Source organism: Chaetomium tenue, assembly GCF_020726465.1.
Source record: "Chaetomium tenue strain MPI-SDFR-AT-0079 chromosome Unknown F5144scaffold_2, whole genome shotgun sequence".
NCBI lineage: Eukaryota > Fungi > Ascomycota > Sordariomycetes > Sordariales > Chaetomiaceae > Chaetomium > Chaetomium tenue.
In genome coordinates this window covers 41,126-62,998 of record NW_027117330.1, presented here as the reverse complement: position 1 = coordinate 62,998, position 21,873 = coordinate 41,126, and the positions used below count along the sequence as shown (strand labels likewise).

Genomic DNA, 21,873 nt, shown 5'->3' with positions numbered 1-21,873 from the left:
AAGGGCGCGCTCGCTTACGGCCAATCGGGGCAATTTTGCGGCGTTTAAGCAGCGCGGAGGCCATCGGCAACTTCCGATCTCGGCGCTGGGTCCTGCTGGTTTTCGTGAGCAGATTCGACGTTCTCATCGCCATCATCGACTATTCGGGAAGCTGCTCGCTCAGACGCGTGTTAGTGGACAGGCACCAGGTTGGCCATAACATGACCTAAGGACCCTGCCGCTGGCCACGTTGCAGGGCTGCCAGGAAGAGAAGCTGGCGCGGCAGGGAAATAGGCAGGGGGTAATACAGCAGCATGGACACTGCAACCGGCCCTTTTTGGGGGTCGATCCAAGCGCGCCAGGCTCTGGGCCCGGACGCCGTGCAGGGCTAGCCGACATCGCTCCGGTGTGGTCATTTTTATTACACGCGCTCCCGCAAATTTTGCCGCAGTGCAGCATCGGCCACGGCAACCCGCGCCCGGATCTCGGTGCGGCGGTCGTCGTGCGATTTGGGCCTCTCAAGGTTGCACATGGTGGGTCGGGCATGGAGACTGGGCGGCTCCCCACCGCAGCCGAGCCGGGACGGACCCAGCGGTCACGGTCCAGATTTAGCAGGTGCTACAGCTTCATTTGGTTCGCCGGATGGCGGGTGGGACGCCAGAGCCGCCAGCAACGGGGCCAATTGCCCAATCAGCACCAGTCAGAGAGGCGATCTAACCCCCTGAGTGAAGTTGTCGTCACCGCTCGGACTGACACTCGCGTTTTCGTCATGAGGAAGGGCCGCCACGCGGCGGGGCAGAAGGGCATCAAGCATCAGGCATCGCGGTGTCGGAGCAGGCGTCGTCAGCAAGGCTGGGGATGACACAGGATTTTAAATCGTCAGGACTGGCGTTGACTGGAGGACAGACATGAAGGGCGTTTTAACGCGATCCGGAAGGACGACCATTCCTGTGTATGTGAGTCACCTGGAAACCCCCCAATTACCAGGCCGCCGTGAACCGATCTACCGTTGCGTTTGTCTCAAAAGGGTTGCTCTCGTTGCGCTGGTTTAGGAGACTGCTCCATCTGCCGATCGTGCAACGAACGAGCACGGCCCACATATGACTCGTTCTTCACTCTCCTTCGCAAGGGATCGATCAATCGGGGGAGTGGAGAACAACTTGGGCGTCCGTTTCTCGTCGGTCCACGATCATTGCGGAGGGCCGGAGACCCAAGGTCGTGCTCCATCTCGCTGCCGCTTATGATACTAGTCGCAGTTTCTACCGGCCAAATTGGTTGTCAATCGCCAGGCTTTGGGTTCGTTTAGGCTCGATGCCAGCCGGACCTCCTGCCTTGCCAGCATCCCAAGAAGCAACAGACGTCGGGGCCATGCAACGGTCCGGACTGATCCGCACCATCCGACGCCAGCTCGAGCTGCCTAATCCAGCGATGCCGAGCCGGGTCGCTGGATTGACTTCATTGCCAACCGTGTGTCTTGATTGATGTGGCCGAGGATCCTTCCGAATCAGCTGGCATCCCTCCGCTGCGGAATGGAAACGCTATGTTTGTTGTTGGTCGACTCGTGTCGCCGGGATCGCATCGGTACTCGTCTGGGGCCGCATGCCAGAGTCGGTGACATCGCATTATGCGAAGGACAATCGTAAGGGCTCGAGAGAGCGCATGTTGGAGGTGACGGAATCCAATGATGCAGTCACGGGTGCCAAAACGCAGTCGCATGCGTGTGGTTGACGGCGTCGTGCTTCAAATGTGCGTCGCAGTCAGTCAGTTACACCGAACTGCGCCCATGCACAGGGGAGTCGCTGCGTTGGCCTTGCAGGCGCTATTTCGGTGAAAATACAACGAATGATTCATCGCCAGATCGAGGTAAAACCGCTGAAGACCGTCGGAGTTGATCCCAAGTTGTATTGTGGTTTTGGGGAAGACGGGAAGGAAGGGAGGCATCGAGCGAAGGCGGTGTTCAGCGAGCATGGATTCGGCAAGTGGGGCAATGCACCTTCTGCTAAGACATCGAGTTCCTCCCACCACCGCCGACCACTGCAACTTGAACGGAAAAAAGTTCTGCCAAACACCACAGCGATAGGTACGCACAAACCGACACAACAGTGAACCCCTAATTATAGGAGGGACTAGAATAACTACCTGGTATCGTGAACCCCATAATCTGGGGCATAAAAATAAGAACGGAAAGATTACGCTGGTAATGCTGTCCCAGGATAAACGCCATGCCATCCCCACAAAACCTCAACCCCGCCAAACTGACCTTCCGAGTTGTCTGCGGCTTCGGCACGGGGCTTGATATCACCACGACCGATGAATACCTGATAAATAAAAACATCTAATCCCGGGTCATGATCGAATTCCCGAGTTAGCTTGCATGCCCACCGACCAAACGTGAGCAGCCTGAGCTCTGGGAGCTGCCGGACTTATACCCATGGTTTCTGTCGACGGAATGTCGTCTCCGCTCGCCATTAGCAAGTCATCGACATCCCTCTCAAACAGGGATGCATAAGACCGCTTGCCTAGCGTGTGCGCCGCCGGCAGCGACACGTGCCTGTCCGATGTGACCACCGACTCGGCCAGCGTCGCACTTCGTTGTGGGCTGGTAAGCAACACCCTCAGAGCAGGACCAGGGCGCAAGTCCTCGACCAAAGCCAGCAAGGCATCGACGATTGTCACGGTATCTTCCTGCCATCCATACAAGGTAGTCTCAAGCTCGGAGACACCATCGATTATGCAAAAGACGGGCCTGGAAGGGTCGATCCGGACAAAGAGCTCGGAAAAGAGACGACAAAGGCTAGGGATGCCACCATAATCGATACCGGCGAGGAGCTGCTCATCGATGAAATCCAGAGAGGGCACTGGCGCTGCCAAATGACCTTCTACGTCATGGCTTTGCACCAGCAGTTGGTGGACTAGGTTGCGGATAAGCCCGCTTGGTCCGTTCAGGGGGTTGGGTCGTCCGAGGTGCTGACCACAGAAGTGATGGATGACTATGGGAACAGGGCGGTCCCTGTCGCCATTCCTTTCGGGGTCCATCACGGTTCTTGCGAGGGATGCACAGATTGCCGACATGGGCGTGACCTTGTCCGCCGCAACATTGCCGCAATGGCCATCAACCAGGATCAAGTCCGACACCCACGCCGGGGCTTCGAGCCACTCTTTGAACCGCTTCATTTCCATAAGGCGGTTGCTTCGGGTACCAACATCCACTTTGAGATGGTAGCTTCGCCGCGTCACGCCAGCCAAGCTTTCGGCCGCGGCATCTTCCGGCAGGTCGAGCGTCTTCAGCAGTTCTCCAAGGCTCACTAAGGATGCCCCTGGCGGCGATACGGGTTGTTCATATAATGTGACCTCGGTCTGGTTCGAGGGTATAACTGGCAAAACCCGCGGAACTGTTGTGTCTGCTATTCGGAGCCACGGCAATGTAAGCTGCGCTGGAGCTGCCCATACGAGTCGAGTTAGTCGATCCCCAGCCGGCACCCACACTATCATTTTCCCGAGGAGCAGCCAGCACTTACCATAGAGACTCAGATACGGTTGGTGGTACCAGCCACCATCGCCATCCCGAAGTCCCCTTAGCAACTCCGCCGCTTCGAGCATCTTCTCTGTCGCCGTCTGGAGGTTCTTTTCTTGGTCAGTCCCGGAAAGGCGCAATTCGAGCCGCGTCATTCCGTCAACTATCGCAGCCTGAATACCGTCGACGCCTGACTTGACTGCTTTGACCTCGGCGTCGATGGCAACGTTGCTTGCGAGGATGCTATGTTGCGCAACATGTATCTGGCCGACCGTCCGTTCTGTTGCTGCCCTTGAGCACCGGTCGACTCGCTCCGCCGCCCGCGAAACCTGAACGAGGCAGTTGTCCACCACCTCGGCTTCTTTTCCCGGGCGTTGTTTCCACAGCCGCATGACTGCACCAAGTATTAGGCCCAGGTCCACCAATATCAAGGATGCCTGGAACTTGCCTCGATTCTTGTGAGGGTGGCTGCGCAACAAGATGCCGATCAGTATCGCGACATTCTCTACCAAGGTATGATACAGCTGCCTGACCGCATGCACCAGGTCTGTAGCACCGGGAAACCGCATTCCGGCTTGAACGGCATCGAGGAATGTCTCAGGGATCCCCTCAAATGCTCGGAGGATCTTTGCGCGGGTCTCTAACCGCAAGGACACCATCTGTGAACCGCATTGGGTCAGCTCAAAACCTAAGGGGGAGACCTCGATCACGGGAAGAGGGGGCACACGGGAACTGGCACTCACCCTGCACAAAGTCGTCAAGCCGCCACGAAGGACGCAGAGGCCATCTTGGTCCGGTATCATGCCCGCTAAAGACTCGAGAACAGCAAGCTCCGGCCCTGACTTTCTCAACCTGGCCCGCACCGAGGACCTTTCTGCCTTGGCGTTGTCCTGCGCCGTGGCTGACTCGATGGCGTCGATGACATCCTGCCAGCAAGAGGAGCGGTTCGGAAGGCTGCGATCGACGAGTTCAACGTCGTGTAACACCTCAATAAGGGATCTAGACACGCTGTGTTAGTGCGCGACCGCGATGGGGGCCAAATCGGCCGTGTTATAATACCACGACCACAAGGCGAACCGGGGCGGGAACGTACTGGGGGTGGGGGCTGAGCTCGGAATTGTTGGAAGGTTCCTGCTTTGTGTCCATTTCCTGGTAAACAGCACTATCGTCGTTTGATGCGTCCTCACGCCGTTCGCTTCAAACGAGGGCAGAGCCGGTGGAATTTCACGGGGAATGAGGACGATAACACCCCAGCGTCGCGGCGGGGCTCGCGATCTTGCGGCTGGGCGGATGGTTGGTGCTTCACGGATTTAACCCCAGATTGGCGGCGACATGGGGCAGCCGACGGGCGGTTGCGTTGCAGAGTGTAGAACCCGGCCCTTACGCCGCTATTGCTTCGCCTCTTGTCAAGCACCGCCCTCGCCTACGCCGCTGCGGCTGCTGGGACGCCAAATCAACCCCAACCGATTTCCCCAGCGGGGTGCGCAACGGGAACCGCTCGAAAAGGGATGTCCACCGTGCAGGGGACCAGTTGCCTCCCATCTTTGCTCTCTCGGGCCATTGACCGGGACGGAGCTGAGACTGCGGCCGCGATGTGGGGTTGCATGATTGGCAGAAGGATGCAGAACTTGCGGTTGTGCCAGACACCTGCAGCAGGACACCCCCTCCCCTGGTGCGACCCCGACGCTGCCTTATTGGCTCGCGGCTGGACGCCTCAACTGGCCTTCAATCCTTCCTCGGAATGGCCTGGAGAGGGGCCAGAGCCTCGTCTCGAAAAGAGGGGCAGAGGGGAGATGGGGCGGTTGAAACGGTCACGATGCGGGCGAGGACATTCTTAGCAAGCCCGGACAAGGCATTTTAGCTAAAATTCGAAGTCGCGCCGCCTTGTATAAAGCACGCTACATAACGATGGTCCCTGCTGTGTGAGCCCCAACGGAAGCGAATTCGTATTTGGCACCTCATGGGCACAAAAAGCCGAAGTTGAAGTGTAGATATCGACCGAACCCTCGACTGTCAGAACATCAAGAAACGAAAGGCACCCGGAAGCCCAAAGAAACTGGGTTACAATCTCTTTTACTTTGTTTCTTTAACTTTTCGCTTCGTTTACTTTAGTTCTTTCTGATTTCTTAACTTCCTACTTTGTTTTCTTCCCGTGTTAGGCTTTTTTAACCAGAGGGTCTTAAGCTACGGGTCTCAATACCATATCGCCACAAGCATCTGCCAGCCCGCTATTTCTGAGGGAATCTCGACAACAATATGTCGCCACCCGCCGTCGAAGGAACCGCAGTAGACGAAGTAGCGCCACCCATGGTAGAGGTCTTTAACTACGAAGACAGGGAAGGCAGCGAACCGTCCGATACCGATCATTCGGAGGGGGAAACTCCACAGACACCGCAAGCCCCGCAGCCACCAACCCCCCTACCCCCACAGAGGGAAGGAGGTGGCAGAGGGGGGCTAGATGCCGCAGCAAGTTTACAACAGCCCGGCCCCCTACCACCACAAGGGGAAGCAGGCCGCAGAGGGGAGCCAGATGCCGCAGCGGGTTTACAGCCGCCCCCAGATGTGCCAATAGTCGCGCAGGCAAGAAGATGCACTTTTGAGCAGTTTGTCAACCGATTCTCGCCCGAAGAGGCCGGTTATGCGATCGAATACCTCGAAGCCGGAACGGAGCTTGGCCTCGAAATGGCTAAGGAGGTGGGGAGGCGACGTCTGGCCAAGGTCAAGGGTTACGAAGGACAGAATGCCATGGAATACAAAAGCAGGCGGTTCGACGGTGGCCTCTCCAGCGGCACCTGGCTACAAGCTGTTCGAATTCAATCCCCTATGGTACTGAAAACCCTCGCCGAGGTCACGGGGTACAATTGGGGAACTGAGCCGCATACCTTCATGCGGCCCTTTGGGCACCTCATTCACTTCCACCCACAGATCAAACAAAAGCTCGCGGCACTCAAGGCTGCCTCGCCAGAAGGGGAAGGAACCGACACTAGCGAGGAGGATGCCTTAGATCATCTCCAGTGTTACGTCTCGTTCGTTGACGAGCATCTCATGCCGCTTGTCGATCAGTTTGCCGACGCCAACCACTCCAACCCAAAGCGTATCCGATATGAGGACCTGTGGTATCTATTCAAACCCGGGGATCTTATCTACCTACCACGGAATACTCTGCAAAAGATGCTGAGGAACCGAGGTCACACGGAAGCGTATCCGGAGAGCGCAATCTACCAAACGATATGGAGGCTCGAGATCTTTTGGCCACACGAAGGTGACCTGGAACTTCCTATGATTGGAAACGGCTCGTCCGACTGGGAGGCCAAGACAAGGCTGTACTTTGTCGATTACGACGGCACCGCGTACAAACCTGTGTCGATCAGCGTGACAATGGACCACTTCGACGGCGAGAAAGACATTCGGACTCTGAATGTTTTCCCCATACGGTTCGCCCCGGACCACGAAGCCTTGATCGAGAAAAGCATGGAGTGGGGCGAAAGGTTCACGCAGTGTATCGAGCAGCGCCATGTCTCGTATAAGGCGTGGACGCTTCAAAATGAACCGTTGGGGTGGAAGTACATGAACAACAACAAGGGCCGGCCCGTGACATCTCCTGAGTTTACCGATGGCGATGTCATTATCGATTTCCAAGAAGCCTTCAACGCCCATCCGGCGTGGAAGTACAGTTACGGCCTGGCGCCAGAAACATGGTCGAGCGACGTCCTCACGACCCGCGATAAGTTCCCCATCCTGTTGTGGTCTGACGCCTCTCGATCCAAGCTCCTATCTGAGTGGATCAACATCACCGTGTCTGATGATGACATCGACTTCCTTGAGGGCAAAGACTTTGGGAAAAAACACCCTTATGGGCAGAACGGTGTTGACAAGCCTCCTAAAGACGATCTTGTTCTGCTTCCACGGCGCCTTCTCGGCTACGGGCTCCATGAGCGCCGCTTTCTGTTTTTGGATGTGGACAAGGTTAAGATCAAGCGTGAAGCGGACTTCGATCCTTTCGACTTTCTTGAAATCGATCCGACCAACAAACACATCATTCACTGCCTCCTAACGGACCACTTCAACACAAAAGAGGCGCGTAAGAAAGGGGAGATTGCGAGTCAGGACCCTATCCCGGGGAAAGGCAATAACCTCGTGTTTCTTCTCCATGGGCCTCCGGGGGTTGGAAAGACGGCTACAGTTGAGGCAGTGGCCCAGAAATACCGAAGGCCGCTGTTCGCCATTACATCCGGAGACCTGGGCTCGACGCCCGACGCAGTTGAATCTTCTCTGACTGAGATATTCCATCTCGCTAATGTTTGGGACTGCATCCTCCTCCTTGACGAAGCCGACGTATTTCTTGAAGAACGGGAGAAGAGTGATCTCAAAAGGAACGCCGTCGTGTCGGGTAAGTTGCTGGTGCCCTTCGTTGATATTCTGTGCAATTCCGAGCTGATATATCCATTCGAAGTCTTCCTCCGGGTCATGGAGTATTACAACGGCGTGCTCTTTCTCACCACGAATCGGCCCGGTCAGCTCGACGAGGCCATCAAATCTCGTGTCCACAGCGCGCTTCTTTACCAGACCTTGAGCCAGGCACAGACCGAAAAGGTGTTCCGGATGAACATCAAGAGGCTCGAGTACATCGAGATGCAACGCGAGAAAGTACAGCCTGACTCTTCTCAGCCGTATCTCCAACCAGATAAGACTGGTATTTTGGAGTTTGCCGAGAAGCACTGGAAGGAGCACGAGTACGATGAGCTAGGGCGGTGGAATGGAAGGCAGATCCGCAACGCCTTCATCAGCGCGGCAGCATTGGCGCGCGGCGATGTTGATAACAATGCCAGTGACGGCAGGCCATCCGTCACGGTGTTGACGGAGCGGCATTTCCAGGGCGTTGCAAAAAGCATCACAGCCTTTGACAAATACATGGCCCGAGCCCGCGGGGCCCTAGACTCGGAGCGCGCGCGCACTCGGGAGGACCGGCCATCGCCAGATGAGGACCCGGAGACGGGGCGGAACCGCCGGCCCTCGCGCAATCCCGGACTATCCCGCCCGTCGCTCAACCACCTCGGAGCCGCGCCCCAGACGCCAACGCCCTCCCGTCATTACACCCAGCCCCCGGTGTCGCCGTCTCCCTCGTACTACGTCCAACCCGCACCGCAACCGTCCATGCCAGTTCCAGGGCAGCAACCGTATGGCAGCAGTTATGCCTATCCAACACAGATGTACGGAACCAGCCCTGGCGCTTCGATGCCAGTCTGGCCACAGTCTGTGCAGCAAGCCGGGGTACAAGGGCCCCCGCCGGCGGTGCATTCACCCCCCCATGCCCAACAATATCCCGCAATGGCTCTCCAGGGCGGCAGCGACGCGGGTTTGGCCGTCAGACAAGGTCCGCCCCAACCACATCCACCACGGACACCTGATGGTTCTGGCTCGCAACAAGGCCACCAGGGACATCACCATGTGGAGTAAATGCCGGTGGAGTGGGAAACGGAGTCTGACAAGGCTGGGGGGACATATTGAGATTGTACGGGACGTACTAATATGACCTCTCAGCCGGTCTTGAGTGTAGTGCTTACTTCTATTTGAACGCCTTTCAATCCATCATTGTGCCTAGTCTTACTCTTCAAAACGAGCGATTGTGGTCTTCCCCATTTAAGTTGATCATATGTGCCAAGAGGTCAAAGGCAATGACACCTGAGTCGAAGAAAGAAGGGAAGAAAAGAAGATCCAAATATTGAAAATAAATGAATGAAAAGATAAAAACAAAACAGAATAAAAGCAACCGAAAAAGAAAGACAATAAAGAAATAGACCAGAGCTTGCCCCGGGATTATCTGGGTGTTTCTAACCACAACAACAGGTGAGGCGGGGTTCCATTGGCATTGAGAACGGTGTGACTCGGCTTCATAGGGGCTTGCCGAAACCAAATCCGTCTCGCCGAACCGCGCCAAATTAGCGTGGTGCTACACCAATATGATCCATAAGTACGCAGCTAATCACCATATCGCTTGTTCCATCCATCCACAACGTTATCCTTTTCCCAGCCAAGACGGTCTGGCCAACATCAAATCACTAAACCTAGGAGCAAGTCACCACATCTTCGGCCTCCTACCACAAACAATGTCGTCTATCGACCCCTCCCGCCCCGACATCGTCGCATTCATGGCACGCGCCTCAGCCGCCCTAGGCCGTGCACTCCCCACACCCAAAGACATCTTCCACTTCGGCGGGTCGTCCCCCACACTCGCCGACGAGCGGCTCCACCTCGCCATACAGGGCAAGAAGTCGGCGACCACGTCCTGGCCCGTGCCGGAGCCGCTGTACTGGGGCGTCGGCGACCTGTCGGTCATCCTCGACGGCGCGGGGCGGCCACGGGCGCTGATGCGGACCACGTCACTCGTGCAGTGCTTGTTTCGGGACGTCGAGGAAGATTTTGCGCTCGCTGAGGCCGAGGGGGACTACGAAGCGTACCGGATGGGCCATGTCGCTTTCTATCGTGAGCAGGAAGGCGGCGAGGCCTTCGGTGAAGACAGCATCGTGCTGTGCGAGCGGTTCGAAGTGATTTATTCGGCGGAAGGGCTCGGAGAGGACGACGGGCCGGTGGAGGATGTGGGCGCTGGTCAAAACCAGCAATGAGTCTTCAACATTGGGTATCCTATGTGTATGTAATTCGAGCAACACGAAACAGAAATATTATGTTTAGTCCCAACCTCCAGACAACTAATCCATCCCTGATGATGTAATTTAACCCTCCCCAGCCAGGCTCGCCAGGTCATGCCGCGTGCTTAGACGGCACGGCGGCAACGGGCCCGTGGACGACGATCGGGCCGCTCTCAGGCCGTGTGGCAACTTTGTTGTGGCATTTCGAGCAAAAGTAGTTGGTCTCCTCGAACCAGTGGGCCATGCAGGGGACGCAGGCCAGGCAGACACAGAGAAGGCAACAGAGGACACCGGCAACACTGTTTCGGGAGAACACGTCAGCGAATCCGTCAAGAGCAAGTCATAACCGTGACGGGGAACTTACATTTGCATTGATGTGCCCTCCGTGGCGACTCTGGTCATAGTCCGCTGGTGGCAAAAAGGGCAGTCGATCCACTGCGGCTGATCACCAAGTTGGTGTATGGGAATCACACCGAGGACTGGCTGTTGCGCCTCCATCGGTGCCGGGGATTGCGGTTGCTCTGCGTTCAGATCCGTCGGCATATCCTTTACGGGCGCCGGTTGTTGGTTGGGGGCTTGGTTGGGGTTTGCGGGTTCGTCGGCCGTCCTCGGCGCGTATGCCGGGGGCGCGGCCTCGATGTCTTGGGTAGCCGGGGCCGGTTGGGGTTGTGGTTCGTCCTTTTGCATATTGACGTTTGTTGGGATGTTAAGAAGTGCGATGTGATGTGTGTAGGTCGTCAGAGATTCGTCCAAGCGCTTCTTCACAATAAATAGGAGGCAATAGCGATGGTCCAATATAGACCCGTGGCCCGATCACTTATTTAGGTACATTTCAGGGAAACAGCCTCACGGCTTACCTTTTCTATTTACAGGGGATCTGCCTTCCTTTGTCCCTCGATTTGGGCCGTCATTGCCGTTTACATGTCATTCGAAAGCCTAGTGTAACCCCGAATCGACTCCTTGGGCCTTGTGTTTCCCTTGGCAGGCGTAGTGTGTGTCTACCATTGGCGAAAGACGGACTGGCATTCAACCGAGGGAGCTAGTTAACGCGGTTCACAGCCCACTCCCTTGATCCACCTTTGGGGGCCACGGGGAGTATTTATCGTGGCACAGTAACTGGCCCACTGGGAACTCGTTACTGGTCGTCTGATTATACGAGGCACACATTCAGGCGGATTCGGAGATGTGCTGGTAGGGCAGAATCCCCCTTTCATACATACGAGGCCTCTTTGACCTTCGGGACACGTGAAAGGTGTGTGACATCACCTGCCCTCGCTGACTTCCCTTGGCATTTTCTATCGACGTGTTGAAGACTCGGGGAAGTGGGGAAGGGGCCGATCAAGGGGACCAGTGCCAGCTCTAAGCGGCCATGACATCACAACGCCGCATGTGTTCCAACCTGACGTCTTGCAGGCGATAAACCACCAAGAATGTAGTCGCCTCCTCGCGGGAAAAGGTAACACACAAAACATATCATACCCCTAGCAAACCAAACCGATTACCTCGATCCACCATGTCGGATATTCTCGAAGCCATCAAGGACGCCATCATCCCCAAACGGCGCGAACAAGCAACCGTCGAGACATACGACCCCCATACGAGGGGACCTTACCCCGACCGTGCCTCAGCTGAGAACAACCAGCCGCAAGTCTCGCCCCCACGAGCCCCAGCAGAAGCTCAGCATTCCAGCCGCGTAGAGCGAAACGACCTCGGCAGCGCTTCCGATAAGTACAGGTCTCGCGCCGGCTCAGGAGACGAGCTGGCTGACTACGGGGAGGCCATGGCCAAACCGGTACATAAGGAGGGCGGGAAGTACGGGCTTTCGTGACTGTTTGTAAGGGGCCAAGAAACCAGGTGGCTGCTCAGTGAGTTTTTAAGCGGGATGGTTTTCAGGGTACGGGGGGTTGGGTTGGTCTCGGTTTTTTGTCATTGATATCTCCCAGCAACACAATGGTCTTCGCGAGTATTGGAGCAATCATGCTGTTTGTATACGTATCAAATAATCACCAGACGAACGGACCCAGTTGTGCATTTGCAAAGGGACACGCCCACTTGTCATTCCCGACAGGGGCCGCTGTGGAGAACCGTGTGGTCTGGGATCTCGTTGCCTGCGAAAGGGATTTGGATAAGGACCGTGGGCTCATTACCCAGGAACTCAGTGAAATGGCCCGCGATAGTACTGGCTGACTTGAGGTCCACTGCGATGAGCAGCGACGATCGCAAGGTTCCGGGCATCACGTATGCCACCTCCGTCTCCGGGCGCCCCTCTCCCGTCGAGCCACCTGAAACCTCTCTCGAATGATTATCGGGATGGCCAGGTGTGGGAGGACAGGGTGCCGTGATTCTTATCAGCCCGTTCAGAATAATCGAGAGTCTAGTCCGTGTCAGCTCAGCCTCTACGTTGCTTTCTACACAGAAATCTCACTGGACGTGTGGTGCCCAAGCTTCGCCGGCGGTTGTACGCGGTTCTATTCTTGACCACGTAGCCGTGGTGGTGTTGCCGATGGCATAGTTGGCTGCTGACATGTAATCGACCGCCACAGTGGACAGCTGACAGCACTCGAGCACTGAATATCCGCCGCGGGAAGAGAGCGCCGTGATGTTGAGCGGTGGGGCCACGTCCGCCACTGTGGCATGGCCCAACAAGAAGGGCGCTAGAGCGCGATGCAGCCGCATTGTGCCTCGATGATGGTGAATGGGTTTGCGTGGGTTGACGAGAGACAGACGGGCGGTGAATCCGAACGAACAAGCATACATGCCAAGATTAGATGTCTCACATTCTTCCGCGGATCTTGCGGAGGTCCGGTTCGGGACTCATGATTGGGACTTTGCGTTGGAGCCATTAGTTTATTCCTCTTAGAAAAAAAACCAGAAAACAAAAAAGCCGGAAACAAAATGCGGAGAAAGCCATACTCAGAAGGCCTAAACAGAGATATACATTGTTGGCGGCTTGGAATGACAGTCAACAAGAGTCATCTTAAGCTAAAGGACTGAGGACGAATAAGCAAGCGGAAGTCCTGAGTGAACAAATAGACCGGGATCACGGCCAGCACAGGCCCAGCAGCATAGCGAGACTTCGACAATCCCTCGTGCTTAGCCACTTGTTTAGGTTGTTGTCGGGCTACTCGGGGTCTTCCAGCGCTTCGATGTATTAGTGCGTTAGCTGCTTGCTGGTATATACGGCAGCGACATGCCCAGGCCAATACCTCAAAATAAAACTCGCCCACCTCGTCCTTGAGCTCGACCTCCGGGTCCTTTACCCACTTCCGTAGCCGGATCTTTGAAGTCTTTCCCAGTAAGTAGGTAAGTAATGCACCTTGATTGCCGAGTCTCGGATGATGAACTGATACAGATTCTGTACTACAAAAACAACTCATCCGACCATCGTAGCGCATTGAGCATAACGGAAGAGGGAGGAGTGGTACGTCTTGTTCAAATTGTTTGCAAAAATCCTTGTTTCAGTACCTATTCGTCATTCACAAGCACCGATGTGAGGGAACAGAGCAACAACGACGGTAACGGGTCTCCCCGCCTTGACAGAGAGTGACGCTTTCCATCTTCATCCGTCATGACTGGTGCCGGTGGCTTGGCATGGAAGCTGCGTCCCATCTTTTCTGCATTTAGCCCCTCCAACAGAGCACAGCGCGGGGCCAGTTGACCAACACCCAAACCGCGTCTGAGCGAGCAAACATCAATCGCAGCTTGTCCGTCGAATTTTATGGAAGATCCGCTTCTAATCGTTAACAATGACGCCTCCGCCAAACATCGCCGGTGAATGGAAGAAGCGGTCCGTTGTTTCTTGTTTCATTTTGAAGCTCGACGACGGCCAGCCCCGGGTTGCATTATTTCGACGCAGCGACAAGGTGACAACCTACCGGTAAGCCGATGGACGGCTATGGAAGCCAGGCTTCGTTTAACGCCTCACTCAGCATGCTGGCATCAACACGCGATATCTGTCGGTACTGACCCAGACACAGCCATCATCTCGCCCCAATATCCGGCAGCGTCGACGGGGCCGACAGGTCCCCCCTTGCTGCAGCCTGGCGTGAGCTCGCCGAGGAGACCACCCTCACGACTGACTCACTGTCGCTCCTTCGCCAGGGCAAAGAGTACACCTTCCAAGACCCCTCGGTCAGTCGCGAGTGGACCATCTTCCCGTTCCTGTTCCGTCTCAAGACGTCCGCGGACGAGCAGCGCATCCGCACCAACTGGGAGCACGAGGGGTGGGCTTGGCACGACCCTGGGTCCGTCATCGGGGGCGATGGGCTAGGGGGCCTGAACGGGGTGCCTCGGCTGGACGAGAGCCTGCGGCGCGTGTGGTTTGAAACGGATCTCGGACCGGCGGCGGGCGCGGTCCTTTCCCGTGGGCTGGACGCGCTGGCTCATGACCATGAGAGCGGGGCTCGGCAACTAGCGGACGCGGCACTTCAGACGCTCAGAGGAGTAATCGCGGAGATGAATGCAGGGGATCGTGAACCAGATGGATGGTGGGTGACGGTGCGGTTTGTGGCCTGGCATCTGTGGAAGAATGGCAGGGAGAGCATGGGCGCGCCCATCATGAGCGCCTTGTTGGCTGTGCTGTCGGGAATCGAGCGGGTGTTGGAAAAGGGTCAACAAACAGACCAGCTGCGGGGGGCCGCTCTTCGCGAACTAGACGCCCAGGTTGCAGCAAGGAAGGAGTCGGTGGACCTGATCTCACGAGCCGTCTCGGCATACGTTGAAGACACCTTCCGGTCGAGGCGGGGCTCACACAACCCAATTTGCATCCTGACGCTCTCGGAAAGCTCGACAATTCGGCAAGCCCTACGACGCGTGGCTCTCGAGTCCAGCTTTCCCCTCGACCTCCGCATTCTCGAGTCCCGCCCATTGTACGAGGGCGTGTCGTTGGCTGGGAAACTGGCCGAGGACTTGTTCGCGGCGGCCCCTCCAACAACTGGAACACATAGCATAACACTTTACACAGATGCCTCCGCTGCCCTCGCGGCCTCTGACGTCGACTTGGTCATAATTGGAGGCGACCGAGTCGCCGCGTCTGGGGATGTTAGCAATAAGACGGGCTCTCTACCGGCCGTGCTGAGTGCAAAATACGTCGCTCCGACAGCCCGCGTCGTCTTGGTAGCCGAGTCTGGAAAGACCGCGCTCCCTGGACGGTCGGAGGATCACGTCGTCGAAGACAACGGCCCGTCCGAGGTGTGCCAGGCCTGGCAATCACAGTACAACAGTTCGGGAGTTCGCAACGCGCTTAGGTGTGCAGAGTCGCCTGACCCCAGCCGCACCATCAAAATGGAAATCCGCAATATCTTTTTCGAGTGGGTGCCGGCACGCCTGATCGACACGTACATCACTGAACACGGCGAGTGGACGGTACAGCAGATTGCAGAATACTCGGCAAGGCTCGAGGCCGAAGAGAGGCGCTTTTTCGGGAGCTTGTAGGCGCTGCTGAGCTTAAACAACGATTCTGGCCGAGGGTGCAGTGGTCTCGCACGGAACCAAGTAACCTGGTTCAAATCGTGACACGAGAGATCTATCCAGTCACGAGTAGAGGGGGAAGTGACGTTCTTAAAGCACCCAAAAATAAACTTAGTGCTCCATTTCCGCCGCTAAGAGTTCGGCACAGCAAAGAAAGCATCATGGTATCTAGCTTGCGCAACTGAACGAGACCGCCCCAATACCGTCGCCCTGAGCCAGACAAACTAGGAAAGAAAGGTATTGTAAAACTGCATATAGTCCGCGTTCCACCAACATGACAGCGTCTGGTAGATGTCGGCCACTCCTTGGTACAGCCCGCCGCGGTTTGCTTGGTTTCTCGGCGAGTCCCGGTCCCCATTGGGAGCTGCTGCATTGTCGGTACCCTCGTCCATCATGTCTGCCACGTCCTCGGGCAGTAAGTCGCGAAGCGCGCCTTCGCCCGACATGAGGACATGTTTCGTGTCTGGGTCGTGGATCGGATTCCGCAGCTGTTGGGCGAGGTACTTCAGGTCCTGCAAGACGCGTGCACAGTCCTTAGCATACTCGTTGCCTGTCTTGGCTTCCGTCTCAAACACCTCACTGGCCCACCCGACATCGTCCAGATCCTGGGTTCGGAGGTTCACAAAGACCATCTGATGCATGGTGAGCACGATGGCAGCGTTGAAGATATTGTGAAGATCTCCCAACAAGAGCTTCTGCCGCGGACTCTGTAGACACATGAGCCGACCGAGCCGGAGATTTCGGCGGGCAGCGTCGCTACAGGCGCGGATCGGTTCGATTTGCGACTGCATGATCTCGATGTCAAAGGGCTGGTCGATGCAGACAATACTAGCAACAGCCTTCCACACAGCCATCAGCATTGCCGGGCGCACTGCAAGGATGACCAACTGCGAATAGTTAGCAAGCATTCCCCACCACTTCGGACATGTTGTCAGCTCACTTGATTGTAGCTCATGTGCAACGCCCAGCACGCTCGGTCCTGTCCAAAGCTGGCTGCGCCGGTCAACAGACTGGCAGGGCCTTGCCCAAACGAAGCGGCCTGCGTAAACAGGTCGGCAGGTATGAGCGTCAGGGGATCCAGTGGGAGCCGGAGTACTTCGGGCAGATTATCCCGCCACTTCCAAAGCATTTCCAGTGCCTTGCCGACGCGGACGGTCGCTTTGGTTAGAAGATCCGGCAACCCAGCTTCGCGGTAGCTACTGTAAACGATGTAATCCGAAATCTTACACAGCTCCACGTGCGCGCGCAGTCCGGCGGGGGAAGGAAGGCCGCTTCGAGTGGTTAGCGAGGCGTGAAATGGATGTATGAGTGGAGGGAGGCTTACGGGCTTTCGTGCGGGAGTGGAAGCGTGATGGCGTCGTCCGGAGTCGTGGGCGGACGGCCCATAACACAGCCCAGCCACCTAAAGAGAGTCAGCATCCCGTACGCTCCGACACAAACACTCTACCGTGGTTTCTACAATGCAAACTTACCTGTCCAGAACGTAGACAGTCCAGAAGGTCCGAACTCCAACCTCGTTGCCTGACCCTCCCTTGTGGAGGCCGTGCATCACGCTAATAGTCATGGCATTACTAAGAGCCATGTAGGCGGCATCTCGACGGTTATTTTCGATCAGATACAGGGCCATGAGGGCCAGCACGGCAATGTCGGTTATGGTGTATGTGGTGCGGTCTAGAATGTTGCCCTGGAGCGAGCGGGCCTTCGCAAAGTAGTCCTCGCCCAGCTGACCATCAACGGCGGAGCCGGGGTCTCGTAGATTCAGCATGCGGGCCATGGCAAAAGTCGTGTGGTACAGGGCCAAGGGGCGATGGTGCGGGCCGGGGCGCCTCAGGCCATCGGGCCCTTGAATCGCGGGGAGAGAAGCGAACGAGACGATTTTCTGGATATCCTCGAACGGCCAAAACATGATACCGCCGCTGGGAAAAGCACCGTTGCCATCCTGGATAAAGTAGCGGGCTTGCCTCATGGCGAGAATGATGTCCTCCTCGGGTGGGAGCGCGAGCGGGTCGACGTTAGCGGGCAACACCATAGGGCGTGAGTCGTGCGTCTGATACTGGCCGACGGAGCCGAGAAATGCGGTGCCGGCGAGGGTCTCCCCAGGGTCGCCGTCGAGTACCTGCGCCAGGGGCGTGGCCGTGGCGATCAGTTCCTTGAGCGTGTCAAGAAAGGTTGCCCCAGACGTCTCACCGAGATAGCGAGAGGTGCCTGCAGGGTCAGCCAGCATTCGGCCATCGATACCGCTGGGTCGAATGGTGTGCTGCGTGTCGCCATCGAGGGACGGCGAGTCGGCCGTGTCCGTGCGGGACGAGACCGAGGGCGAGCCGACCTGCTGCGGGGCTTCCCGGCGGCGGTCACCGCGCTCCGTCGTGGCCAAATGACGCTCGAGCGACGCGCACCGGCGCCGGAGCGACTCCAGTTCGGCCCGGGGGATAGTTACCCTCTCGACGGGCTCCGGGTACAAGCAGTCACGCTGGGCGCTCGTGCACTGGCGGCACGGGCGCTCGCCGCTGCACTTGATGCGGCGCACATTGCAGCTATTGCAGCTAGAGAGCGGGGAAAGTAGGACAATGTTAGTCAGGCAGGCGGCAATACGGGGACAAATTGCTCACTCACGCCGTGGCCACGCGCTTCCTCTCGTCGGGCGCGACCTTCTTCCTGCGGGGATTGACGGGCAGGCGATGCAACGGCGACGCCGCCGAGGCCGATGAGAGGTCCAGGTTCGCGGATGGATTCGGCGGCCTCGGCATGTTCTGTCATCGGGTTCGCGGGGGGAAGGGAAAATCGAGCGGATCGACCAACTTCACAATGTCGCGGCAGATGGGGTTTAAGCTTTCGGTGTCAGTACCCGTGGTGGAGGAGGGAACGGGGCGAGGTCGGGTGTCTGGCGGGGGGGAAATGAGGTTAGGCGGTGGGGCCGCCTGGACAACACTGCCCGGCACCTCATCCTGAACCCTGCACCCATGCCACCCGGCTCGCGCCCGGGGCCCCAACCGCCCAGTTCATGGCTGCTGATTGGGTGGGGTGCCCTGACCAATCGAGCCAAGGCTGCCACCACCACCACACTGAGCGAACAGCCTGTTATCAAACCAGTCGCAGGGTTTTGGGGCCACCAAAAGGCAGCAGAGTGGGGGTCCTTCTGCATGCACGCCGCTCGATTGTCAGCGACTTTCCTCACCGAGCATTCGAGCGATCATGCACCCACGCGTCACCAACTTGGTCTTATTATTATTACTCTTTTCGATGGGCAGAATGCAATGGTCTCTCGTCGTTCGTTCGTCCGTCCGTCCGTCACAAGCCATACACGAATGTCCACTTTCTGTCCGCATACCGCACACCGCCGCTCCTCTCCATCTCGATTTCCTCGGCCGATTTCGACGCCAGAATGCCCGCCCTTTGCCGATTGACCGCCTGCAGCGTGGTCCGGTACGCCAAGAACCCCGCCAATGCCGCCGCCACAAAGCCCAGGGTCACAAAGAACGGCACGCGATACCCGGGCGCGTACTCGGGCCGGTACAATTGCGACCCGATAACCCCCGCCAAGTTCCCCCAGCCGTTGACGCCCACGACGAGAGCGCGCTTCCCCGGGGCGGGCGTGTTGCCGCTGAGCCACGCCACGGTGAGCGGGGGCGGCACATAGCTGCCGAACAGGAACACGCAGAGTCCCACATACTTGGCAGCATGGGTGGGTGCCGTGACCACGCCGATGAGCCCGGCCAGGGTGATGACGATGGCAGCCGTGATGTGGTAGCCCCGCTCCCTGTGCCGATCCGAACTCGATGCGAAGAGGTACAGGCCGATTGCGCCGCACACGGCTGGGGGGACCGACATCTGTTGGCTGTGCTTAGTTGATCGCCCATGCACCACCACACCGCGGGCAACGGGACAAACTCCGGACCAGCTTCGGGTGACTTACCAAGTTGGCCTCGACGGCCTGGTACCCCATCCCCTGCACCACCAAGGGAAGGAACACGGAGAAAGCACTCGCAGGGACGCTGACGCAGATGTTAAAGGCTAACGCAAACCACAGCTTCCAGTCCCTCGCTGTCTCCACGATGTCTCTCCTGGTGAGCGTACCCGATTCGCCCTGACCTAGGTCCACGAGCCTCATTCGATGTGTCGCAAAGATCCGTTCCTTCCGCGTCAAGAACCACGCCGTGTCGGGCTTTACCGGGAGCCAGAACCACGCGGTCAGAGCCAGGCAGCAAGTGGCAATGCCCTCGCAGATGAAGAGGAGCTGCCAACTCCTCAGTGTGGAATGGGGAATTAGGAAGATACCGTAGGCTACTCCCGTTAGTCCGGCCAAAGATGGCAAGAGTAGGACTTACAGAGTGCTCCCGAAAACGCACTGGCAACCGCATACTGACCGAAGAACAACCCGATCCGCACGGCAAGGTCGAAGGGCGCATAGAATGAAGCCAAGTACATGACCGCTGTCGGGTAGAAACCGGCTTCAAACAGTCCCATGAGCAGACGCGTGGTGAGCAAGGCCGCTAAGGAGAGTTAGCGGTGGCATCTTCTCCCAGCCAGGTTTCCACATACTCCGTCCGGAGATGAAGGCCTGGGCAACGGTGACGGCGCCCCAGCACATCTAGTTGGCTCGTCAGAAAAGGCCTATGCGCCAAGTCTTCATCGGCTCAGCTTTGACGAGGGTCCCGATATGGACGCACCATCATGATGGAGATCCAGTGCCGCGGGCCTAGCCACCACCCAACTGCCGCCGATAGTGGCTGGAAAAGAACAAAGGTAACGAAGAAACACGAAACAGCAAGATTAAAATCCTCGGGGAGCGCACCGATGTCGTCAGTGAAGCCTGACCTTGTCAACATCAAAGCCGCCGGGGCCACTGCCGTGCCAGGGGCATCACCCACCTTGTGTCTGGGCATTTCCGATGTTGCCCCTGTCTAGCCCGTTGAACAGATAGAGCAGCGATAACAACGGTAGGATGGCCCAATCCAGCTTACGGTTGACGCGCCGGGCCATCTCCGCGTCGCCATTCTGAGGCTCCAGCTCGAGTAACGGCGTGGTTGAAGACGGCCTGTCGAAGCCGTGCCGTTTCGGCGAGTAGGCGATTGGCGACTTGTCCATGACAGCTGCGGGTAGAATTAGCATAGCAATGATGAAGTAAAGCGGAGCAATGCACCCACTCGTTTTAGTCGAGCGAGGCCGTCAGGCGTCAGCATGAGATGGGGAATCCTGTTGGCGGCTGTGCCGCAATATCAGGTGATCGAACATTGTTAAAGCTTAGCGATGCTCCATTATTCGGTCTTTTGGGGCCTCGACCGCGAGAGAAAAGATGTTTATCGACAGCTTAAAAGCAGCAATGACATTGAGGTCCTGGGTATGCATTCTCGATATCTTGGGTTTTACCAAAGGTCAGATGGATATGCGCCCCTGAATGAGGGATTCCACACCACCTCAGGTATCCGGGCGAGACACGGCTGCATGCAGCCCTAGGTGGTCACCACCCGCTCTTGTGCATGTTCAGGCATGCGCGCCCTCCGGCGCCAAAAAATCGAAGACTGCATATGCCTTACCCAGACGAGGTGCGCTGCCACTGACGACCCGATTCCAAGCTGGGATGGAGTGTCAAGTGAAGTCATACCTTGCTCGACAAGCCCAGGCCCTTTCCTGGTCAATTATCCAACCAGCATCAACTCAAATCTCAAATTCCATCAAAGCTCCGTGGAATCATATCAGCAAAGTTTCCCAGCAGTAAATCCGTTAAACTTTACGGCGCAATCCATGCAGCGCGAGTCCCGCGGCAGGCCAAGTTCTGGTGCAACTTTACAACCACGCATAAACTGTTCGGCCGTAGGACGACGCCCAGTAATTCTGCCAGTAACTCAAACAGTCTCTGGTCCGTGAAACGGTCCGGGATCACAGCCGCGCAAGCTGCTGGCTCTTCCCTGCGATATTGCAAGCCGCCTTCCTGATGTCGAAGTAGTGTGTGTCATCGTAGGGTTTTGGTGGGCAACAGCAGAGCGCTTTGGTGCCGGGTGGCTGGCCAGCACTAGCTCCATGATCAGAACTTGAGATGGAAATCTACATCGGATGAATTACCCATAGTAGGCTTGATCGTTTTTTTTTTTTGTTTTTTTCGTTCTGTTTCTGCTGTGGGCCACAGTATGTGGCACGTCGGACCCGAGACTCCAGACAAGGTGACAGTTCCCCGTGTGGTCGCTCGTTCTTTCCACACACCTACTGTCCGAAACTCTGGCAGTGCCAATGCAGTGTCGCCGGTGCGCCTTAATTATTTCCAGATTG

At 57.1% G+C, this 21,873-nt stretch overlaps 8 protein-coding genes across 8 annotated transcripts; 4 read left to right on the top strand and 4 right to left on the bottom strand.

Moving 5' to 3' along the window:
* Nucleotides 1-2,010: 2,010 nt before the first annotated feature.
* Nucleotides 2,011-4,820, bottom strand: F5144DRAFT_86192 (uncharacterized protein). The gene is made up of 4 exons (XM_066793492.1): nt 4,587-4,820; nt 4,237-4,492; nt 3,498-4,152; nt 2,011-3,419 (listed from the first exon to the last, which is right to left on the bottom strand). The coding sequence occupies exons 1-4, from the start codon at nt 4,637-4,639 to the stop codon at nt 2,326-2,328; spliced, it is 2,058 nt and encodes a 685-aa protein (XP_066645677.1). The 5' UTR covers nt 4,640-4,820; the 3' UTR covers nt 2,011-2,325.
* A 605-nt stretch (nt 4,821-5,425) lies between these two features.
* Nucleotides 5,426-9,202, top strand: F5144DRAFT_86373 (uncharacterized protein). Its single transcript, XM_066793494.1, has one exon. It carries the CDS (start codon nt 5,750-5,752, stop codon nt 8,948-8,950), a length of 3,201 nt encoding a protein of 1,066 aa, XP_066645676.1. The 5' UTR covers nt 5,426-5,749; the 3' UTR covers nt 8,951-9,202.
* Nucleotides 9,203-9,600: 398 nt separating this feature from the next.
* F5144DRAFT_484145 (PUA-like domain-containing protein) lies at nt 9,601-10,116 on the top strand (the record flags this gene model as incomplete). Its single annotated transcript, XM_066785424.1, has 1 exon — nt 9,601-10,116. The coding sequence occupies one exon, from the start codon at nt 9,601-9,603 to the stop codon at nt 10,114-10,116; it is 516 nt and encodes a 171-aa protein (XP_066645675.1).
* Nucleotides 10,117-10,176: 60 nt separating this feature from the next.
* On the bottom strand, nt 10,177-11,211 carry F5144DRAFT_504171 (uncharacterized protein). The gene is made up of 2 exons (XM_066786430.1): nt 10,505-11,211; nt 10,177-10,439 (listed from the first exon to the last, which is right to left on the bottom strand). The coding sequence occupies exons 1-2, from the start codon at nt 10,825-10,827 to the stop codon at nt 10,253-10,255; spliced, it is 510 nt and encodes a 169-aa protein (XP_066645674.1). The 5' UTR covers nt 10,828-11,211; the 3' UTR covers nt 10,177-10,252.
* On the top strand, nt 11,210-12,082 carry F5144DRAFT_86423 (uncharacterized protein). Its single transcript, XM_066793495.1, has 2 exons — nt 11,210-11,392; nt 11,464-12,082. The coding sequence occupies exon 2, from the start codon at nt 11,654-11,656 to the stop codon at nt 11,966-11,968; it is 315 nt and encodes a 104-aa protein (XP_066645673.1). The 5' UTR covers nt 11,210-11,392; nt 11,464-11,653; the 3' UTR covers nt 11,969-12,082.
* Nucleotides 12,082-12,856, bottom strand: F5144DRAFT_86173 (uncharacterized protein). Its single transcript, XM_066793491.1, has 2 exons — nt 12,566-12,856; nt 12,082-12,514 (listed from the first exon to the last, which is right to left on the bottom strand). Exons 1-2 carry the CDS (start codon nt 12,814-12,816, stop codon nt 12,196-12,198), a joined length of 570 nt encoding a protein of 189 aa, XP_066645672.1. The 5' UTR covers nt 12,817-12,856; the 3' UTR covers nt 12,082-12,195.
* A 930-nt stretch (nt 12,857-13,786) lies between these two features.
* Nucleotides 13,787-15,708, top strand: F5144DRAFT_86161 (uncharacterized protein). The gene is made up of 3 exons (XM_066793490.1): nt 13,787-14,017; nt 14,118-15,449; nt 15,511-15,708. Exons 1-3 carry the CDS (start codon nt 13,887-13,889, stop codon nt 15,581-15,583), a joined length of 1,536 nt encoding a protein of 511 aa, XP_066645671.1. The 5' UTR covers nt 13,787-13,886; the 3' UTR covers nt 15,584-15,708.
* A 125-nt stretch (nt 15,709-15,833) lies between these two features.
* On the bottom strand, nt 15,834-20,694 carry F5144DRAFT_589660 (uncharacterized protein; the record flags this gene model as incomplete). Its single annotated transcript, XM_066790072.1, has 12 exons — nt 15,834-16,496; nt 16,550-16,808; nt 16,934-17,011; nt 17,082-18,152; nt 18,223-18,359; nt 18,405-18,554; nt 18,601-18,684; nt 19,306-19,437; nt 19,523-19,771; nt 19,963-20,099; nt 20,478-20,510; nt 20,571-20,694. The coding sequence occupies 12 exons, from the start codon at nt 20,692-20,694 to the stop codon at nt 15,834-15,836; spliced, it is 3,117 nt and encodes a 1,038-aa protein (XP_066645670.1).
* Nucleotides 20,695-21,873: the final 1,179 nt, after the last annotated feature.

What these genes read in the sequence shown, in the direction of transcription:
- F5144DRAFT_86192 (XM_066793492.1), bottom strand. Translation starts at nt 4,639, where the DNA reads ATGGACACAAAGCAGGAACCTTCCAACAATTCCGAGCTCAGCCCCCAC. An exon ending in GAGCTCAGCCCCCACCCCCA is followed by an intron (nt 4,493 to 4,586) that starts GTACGTTCCCGC and finishes CAGCGTGTCTAG; the next exon opens with ATCCCTTATTGAGGTGTTAC. An exon ending in ACCGTATCTGAGTCTCTATG is followed by an intron (nt 3,420 to 3,497) that starts GTAAGTGCTGGC and finishes TCGTATGGGCAG; the next exon opens with CTCCAGCGCAGCTTACATTG.
- F5144DRAFT_86373 (XM_066793494.1), top strand. Translation starts at nt 5,750, where the DNA reads ATGTCGCCACCCGCCGTCGAAGGAACCGCAGTAGACGAAGTAGCGCCA.
- F5144DRAFT_504171 (XM_066786430.1), bottom strand. Translation starts at nt 10,827, where the DNA reads ATGCAAAAGGACGAACCACAACCCCAACCGGCCCCGGCTACCCAAGAC. An exon ending in GAGGGCACATCAATGCAAAT is followed by an intron (nt 10,440 to 10,504) that starts GTAAGTTCCCCG and finishes CTCCCGAAACAG; the next exon opens with TGTTGCCGGTGTCCTCTGTT.
- F5144DRAFT_86423 (XM_066793495.1), top strand. Translation starts at nt 11,654, where the DNA reads ATGTCGGATATTCTCGAAGCCATCAAGGACGCCATCATCCCCAAACGG.
- F5144DRAFT_86173 (XM_066793491.1), bottom strand. Translation starts at nt 12,816, where the DNA reads ATGCGGCTGCATCGCGCTCTAGCGCCCTTCTTGTTGGGCCATGCCACA. An exon ending in GCTTGGGCACCACACGTCCA is followed by an intron (nt 12,515 to 12,565) that starts GTGAGATTTCTG and finishes GACACGGACTAG; the next exon opens with ACTCTCGATTATTCTGAACG.
- F5144DRAFT_86161 (XM_066793490.1), top strand. Translation starts at nt 13,887, where the DNA reads ATGACGCCTCCGCCAAACATCGCCGGTGAATGGAAGAAGCGGTCCGTT. An exon ending in GACAAGGTGACAACCTACCG is followed by an intron (nt 14,018 to 14,117) that starts GTAAGCCGATGG and finishes ACCCAGACACAG; the next exon opens with CCATCATCTCGCCCCAATAT. An exon ending in ATCCGCAATATCTTTTTCGA is followed by an intron (nt 15,450 to 15,510) that starts GTGGGTGCCGGC and finishes TGGACGGTACAG; the next exon opens with CAGATTGCAGAATACTCGGC.